This window comes from Tachysurus fulvidraco, chromosome 20 (assembly GCF_022655615.1).
Source record: "Tachysurus fulvidraco isolate hzauxx_2018 chromosome 20, HZAU_PFXX_2.0, whole genome shotgun sequence".
NCBI lineage: Eukaryota > Metazoa > Chordata > Actinopteri > Siluriformes > Bagridae > Tachysurus > Tachysurus fulvidraco.
The window spans coordinates 424,959-432,086 of NC_062537.1; the positions used below are offsets into that span (position 1 = coordinate 424,959).

General features: G+C 42.8%; 1 protein-coding gene across 4 annotated transcripts; it reads left to right on the forward strand.

Annotated features, from left to right (window-relative positions):
* The first annotated feature begins 260 nt into the window (after positions 1-260).
* ska2 (spindle and kinetochore associated complex subunit 2) lies at positions 261-6,843 on the forward strand. Of its 4 annotated transcripts, none has more exons than XM_047805254.1 (7): positions 261-405; positions 3,086-3,175; positions 3,740-3,916; positions 4,007-4,081; positions 4,263-4,299; positions 5,898-6,033; positions 6,229-6,843. In XM_047805254.1, the coding sequence occupies exons 1-7, from the start codon at positions 373-375 to the stop codon at positions 6,359-6,361; spliced, it is 681 nt and encodes a 226-aa protein (XP_047661210.1). In that variant the 5' UTR covers positions 261-372; the 3' UTR covers positions 6,362-6,843. The 4 variants fall into 4 exon arrangements, with proteins under 4 accessions (XP_047661210.1, XP_047661214.1, XP_047661213.1 ...); XM_047805256.1 differs by lacking the exon at positions 261-405 and adding an exon at positions 1,532-1,652; XM_047805258.1 differs by lacking the exon at positions 4,263-4,299 and having other exon boundaries at positions 4,007-4,115.
* Positions 6,844-7,128: the final 285 nt, after the last annotated feature.

Genomic DNA, 7,128 nt, shown 5'->3' on the forward strand with positions numbered 1-7,128 from the left:
TATATATGTATATCATATTTTGCCATCCTTTTGAAATATATTGTCCAATAGCTGTATGACTTCCAGCCAATCAGTGAATGAATCCTGATAAACGTTCTATTCCACATCTAGTGCACTATAAAGGGCACATAAAGCGGTTAGTTAGCGCCCTAAGATGCCCATAAGATGCCACCCGAAGTGCACTACCGTAGTGACAGAGCGTGTGATTGGAGATTCGCCCAAACGTAGAACGTTATTTTATAAAACTCCGCCGTCTCCTCGCAGACCAATCAGCTGTCACTGTGTGCGGCGGTGCAGCCAATAGGAAAGCGCGTTATACGAGCTCCTCGCGCCGTATTTCCGGGGCTGCTTGAGGAATGTAAACTATTCAACATGGAGACAGCAGTTGATAAGCTGGAGGCGATGGTGAGTTGTGTGTGTTCTTATTTTGTTATTCAGCCGAGCTGTTAAGTGCGATATTCTGATCTAAAGCACTAAGTTAAACGCTTTCAGGGTGACGCCACACACACACACACACACACACACACACACACACACACACACACACACACACACACACACACACACACACACGGCCCAACATCGCCTCAGGTTGACGGTACACACACACACACATACATACATACATACATACATATACACACACACATACATATACACACACACATACATACATACATATACACACCTATATACACGTACACACACACACACACACATATACATATACACATACATATACACATACACACACATACATACATATACACACCTATATACACACACACACATACATACATATACACACCTATATACACACATACATACATACATACATACATACACACACACGGCCCATCGCCTCAGGTTGACGGTACACACACATACATATACACACCTATAAACACATACACACACAGGCGCTGTAAAGGGGCAGATACTGCAGGAGCCCCATCTTTAATGCACAGATTGATGGAGAAGAGTGTAAGTTCTTTTCTCAGGGTTTCCAGCCCACGTGTGTACAGAAACACAGCATACTGTGTGAACCGTCTCTCCACACTAACTGTACACACATATATCCACAATCCCTGCTTGTTAGACCAGAAGGTGGGAGAAAATAACTGTTCTACTTTACTGGATCGTGTCCATTTATACTTAGTAATCAGCCGTGAGCTCAGACGTAGGAATGCACTAAGACCTGATCTCAGTCCTGCAGTGAAGGAGTAATACGAGAGTTTTATTAAACACTGTTATTGTTGGGCAAATGAGAGCACAAGACGAGAAATGTAAATGTGTATATTAAACAACAGACTCGAGAAAGACGTGGAGGAGAGTGAGAGAATAAATAAATAATTAACGTGCATCAGTGCCTGAAATCTACAAAACCATTGTCTTGTTCTTTGGTTGTTAAGTGACTGAATGACCTGTATAATGTATGATGGTGCTGTGAGGATTAGAACCTCTGTCACTTTAGTGTTAAATTGCTATTAAGGCAGGTTTGTTGTGTGTGATGTGATTGTTTTGCTTTCAGGTCACATTTATGCAGAAGGAGAAACACTGTCTGTTCGTCCGTCTGTCCGGTGCCCCTTTTATGTTGTACTACTAGTGCCGTGGTTCTGAGAGCAGTGCAATGTTAAAAGGGCATTGGCCGGGTTTGTTTCTCCAAGATCTCTTTCTTACTCTTCCTCCTTCTCCTTCTCCATGCCAGTGCCGTGTACAGGTGCTGTGTACAGGTGCTGTGTACAGGTGCTGTGTACAGGTGCTGTGTACAGGTGCTGTGTACAGGTGCTGTGTACAGGTGCTGTGTACAGGTGCTGTGTACAGGTGCTGTGTACAGGTGCTGTGTACAGGTGCTCTGACATCATTGCACTACTGTACCACACAGCGAGCAGTGCAATAGTATTGTCAAAGCATCTGTGGGCAGCTGGAGGTCATCTGTGTGTGTGTGTGTGTGTGTGTGTGTGTGTGTGTGTGTGTGTGTGTGTGTGTGTGTGTGTGTGTGTGTGTGTGTTGGGGGGGGGTGTTCAGGGGTGTGTGTGTTGGTGGGGGGGTTTCAGTGGGTGTGTTGGGGGGGTTTAGGGGTGTGTGTGTTCAGGGGTGGGTGCGGGTGTGTTCAGGGGTGTGTGTGTGAAGGGGTGTGAAGGGGATGTGAGGGTGTGTTTGTAAATGTGTGTGTTCGGGAGGTGTTGGGTGGGTTTATGGGTGCGTGTTCTGGGGTGTGTGTATGTGTTTGGGGGTTGGTGTGTGTGTATACGGGTGTGTGTACGGGTGTGTGTACGGGTGTGTGTGAGTTCGGGTGTGTGTGTGTGTGTGCTCGAGGGTGTGTGTGTGTTTGGGGATTTGTGTGTGTGTGTGTGTGTGTGTGTGTGTGTGTTTCCTGATTCCTGAGACCCTATCAGTATTATCTCTGCTGTGTGTGTGTGTGTGTGTGTGTGTGTGTGTGTGTGTGTGTGTGTGTGTGTGTGTGTGTGTGTGTGTGTGTGTGTGTGTGTTTCCTGATTCCTGAGACCCTATCAGTATTGTCTCTGCTGTGTGTGTGTTCAGAGTAGTGCAATATTGCTTATAGGGTTTCAGGGTTTGGGTAAAACTCCACTCGAGTACTGGAGTTATTTGTTTGTTTGTTTGTTTGTTTGTTTGTAGAGGTTTAATGTAGTGCAGGGTTTTAAAATGTTTTTTATGTATTCCTATTTATTGTGCCACATTTATAGATATAGAAGGAGTTTAATGTTAATATTCTTGTAGTGTTGTTTGTTTATTTATTTATATTTTTTTGGATGTATTTATTTTGATAATATTTTAGGAATTTGTCATTTATATAATGATTATATTTGTTATTGTTTAAATTCCAAATGATTTACTGTTGTTTATTAATGAATGTTGTCTTATCTGTTTTTACATGTATTTAATTTTCTGTTTTTATTTTATTTATTAGTTTGTGCTGTTTATATAGTTGTTGTTGTTGTTGTTGTTGTTTTCCTGAATAAAACTATAGCCGAGGTGCAATTACTGTTGATGGAATTATTTAATGATTTCTTTCTGAATATCGGTTGTTGATAGATTTTGTTTAATTGTGTTGTTGCTGTAGTTCCAGAAGGCCGAGGCGGATATCGAGTACGTGGAGAAGCGTCTGAAGTTTGACTTCATGACCAGCTCTAAGGAGAACAGCACTGCTGAGGTCTGTAACAAATTAGTGCTGTTTCTATAATGTGACCACAGAAGTCCAGGAGGTTCTGATTTATTTCACTTTTCTCTGTTATCCCGGGGCTTATTGTTCTCAGGGTCTCTGATACCTGATGCAGACCATGTTAGACTTCCTGGTCCCTCAGGTGGCAGTGAAACTGACCCCTCTGTCACCATCGCTGTCCTGTTCATCTCAGTATAGGTTTCTGACTCGTCCTCTAGAGTGACTGATACCGAATCGGATACGATCTCATGCTGATGTGCATACAGCTGTTTTCTCTTGTGGTGGTTGTTTATTAAAGTAAACACAGATGTGCTGATGCAGGATGTACAGCAGTCAGGCTGAGTCATGGTTCTACATCATGACAAAATGAGTTGATGTCTGGATAACAGCACAGAAAATATAAATAACTCATTTCCCTTCTGGACTTCCATATAGGTAACCTGTACACTCATAACTGTGTGTGTGTGTGTGTGTGTGTGTGTGTGTGTGTGTGTGTGTGTGTGTGTGTGTGTCCGTCCCTCCGTCCGTCCGTCCGTCCGTCCGTCCGTCCATTAGGGGAACCCTGTTCAGCTCCTGGAGAGTCTGGCGGCCGTTAAGGCTCGTCACGCCGTTCTGTGTGTACAGATGGAGGAGATCGCCGCTGAGCAGAAACGTTCGATGGATTCGATCAGATCTCATCTGAACACCACGGTGAAGCTGGTGGAGGAGCTGCAGAACACAACAGACACCCAGGTGACACTCTAACGTGTGACACATCATTTAAAGCAGCAGAACCTGAGTTTCCCAGAGAAATAAGAGCTGAGTGTAATGTGTGTGTTACAGACCCCTCCACTCACACAAGAAGAACAGGAAGCAAGAGATTCCCTCTGTTCCTCAGTCACTGCTCTGTCTATACAGGTTACACACACACACGCACACACACATTGGCATGGTAACGGCAGATAATGAACGTTGATGCATCCACACTTTGGGTAGATGGCACTATTTTATCTCTGAGAACTGTTTAGTACTGTTAAATGATTCCTTGTGTATAACAGATCAGTGAGTGATGAGGTTAGTGAGTGTGTTTCTCCTGTAGGTGTCGTGTGACGTGTCCATACAGCAGGAGACTAAGTGTAAGTGTGGGGACTTCATCTTTATACTGCTACACACACACACTGTACACATTAAACCTACACACACACACACACACACACACACACATACACACTGTACACATTAAACCTACACACACACACACACATACACACTGTACACATTAAACCTACACACACACACACTGTACACATTAAACCTACACACACACACACAGTACACATTAAACCTACACACACACATACACACTGTACACATTAAACCTACACACACACACACACACACACACACTGTACACATTAAACCTACACACACACAAACACAGTACACATTAAACCTACACACACACACAGTACACATTAAACCTACACACACAGTACACATAAAACCTACACACACACTACACATTAAACCTACACACACACACACACACACTGTACACATTAAACCTACACACACACACACTGTACACATTAAACCTACACACACACAAACACAGTACACATTAAACCTACACACACACACACACTGTACACATTAAACCTACACACACACACAGTACACATTAAACCTACACACACAGTACACATAAAACCTACGCACACACTACACATTAAACCTACACACACACACACACACTGTACACATTAAACCTACACACACACACACTGTACACATTAAACCTACACACACACAAACACAGTACACATTAAACCTACACACACACACACACTGTACACATTAAACCTACACACACACACAGTACACATTAAACCTACACACACAGTACACATAAAACCTACACACACACTACACATTAAACCTACACACACACACACACACAGTACACATTACACCTACACACACACACACACACACACACACATACACACTGTACACATTAAACCTACACACACACACACACACACACACTGTACACATTAAACCTACACACACACAAACACAGTACACATTAAACCTACACACACACACACACTGTACACATTAAACCTACACACACACACAGTACACATTAAACCTACACACACAGTACACATAAAACCTACACACACACTACACATTAAACCTACACACACACACACACACACTGTACACATTAAACCTACACACACACACACTGTACACATTAAACCTACACACACACAAACACAGTACACATTAAACCTACACACACACACACACTGTACACATTAAACCTACACACACACACAGTACACATTAAACCTACACACACAGTACACATAAAACCTACACACACACTACACATTAAACCTACACACACACACACACTGTACACATTAAACCTACACACACACACACTGTACACATTAAACCCACACACACACACACACAGTACACATTAAACCTACACACACACACACACATTAAACCTACACACACACACACACAGTACATATTAAGCCTACACACACACAGTACATATTAAGCCTACACATACACAGTACACATTCAACCTACACACACACACACACACACACACACAGTACACATTAAACCTGCACACACACACAGTACATATTAAACCTACACACACACACACACACACATTAAACCTGTGCACATTCATGATTGTCAGCACAGGAAAAGTGCAGAGACCAAGTGAAAGACGTGGAGTTCGAATCTGTTCCCCGGAGTGTACGTGGTAATGTTAAACTTGGTGACCTCAACACCCTGTACACACAACTGACTGAACACTTCTCATCAGATAACAGGTGTGTAAACACACACACACACACACACACACACACACACACACACACACGGCAAAATTAATAACCCTTCTGTGTAGAGAATTGTTAATGTACCATCTGTCTTATTACAATGTTATTATTGTTTCCTATATTCTCTCACTCTCTCTCTCTGTCTCTGTCTTCCTCTCTGTGTCGTCCCCCCCCCCCCCCCCTCAGAGCACCTCTGAGTTTGCAGAAGATGAGGAAATTGAACATGAGAGTGAGCGAAGCTGCTATTAAAACGCTGCAGTACCTCGGTCTTGTTGAGCTGGATAAGAAAGGCTCCATCCTTCTCTCCTTGTCCCACTGAGAATAAACTCACCAGACTGAACAGACTGCACACTCGGAGCTAATCATGTCTCCTCTACCTGTCCCACTCGAGCATGTAGACAGCGGCACTCATTAACACTCTCCTTCATTTCTACAAGCCTCAACATTTAGACCTTCATATTACTGCGTTGTAACATTTCAGGTGCTCAGAGTTTCTGACAGACGAGTGTACTGAGAGAGAGAGAGAGAGAGAGAGAGAGAGAGAGAGAGAGAGAGAGAGAGCGCATACAAACACATCATTCTGTTCACCTTCCCCAGGTCAATACTAAGCCAGGTGAAAACAGAGGTACATTATTTCTAATTACACCACCATCAGAACACAGTGAAGCAAAAACCCTAAATAGCACAATTTTTATTCAAAAAATGCAAATTGTGTGGAAATCTTAATGTTTTTATGTTAATGAATGTTTGTGTTATATTTCTGTGTGTGTGTGAAATGTGTCATTAAAGTCTGAACCACAAGTCCATGTTTTTAATAAATGACTAATAAACATTTATTCCACATTTCTGAAGAAACACAACATATTACAGAACATCCTGTAAACACTTTCTTACAATAAACCTCAATGAAAGTTTAAACCCCGCACTAAAATAAGGAAGGGATGTGGTAGCTCAGTGCTTAAGGTGTTCGACTACTGAACGGAAGGTCAGTGGTTCGAATCCCAGGTCCATCAAGCGGCCACTGCAGGGCCCCTGAGCAAGGCCCTTAACCCTCAATCGCTCGGGTGTATAAACTGAAATTAAACT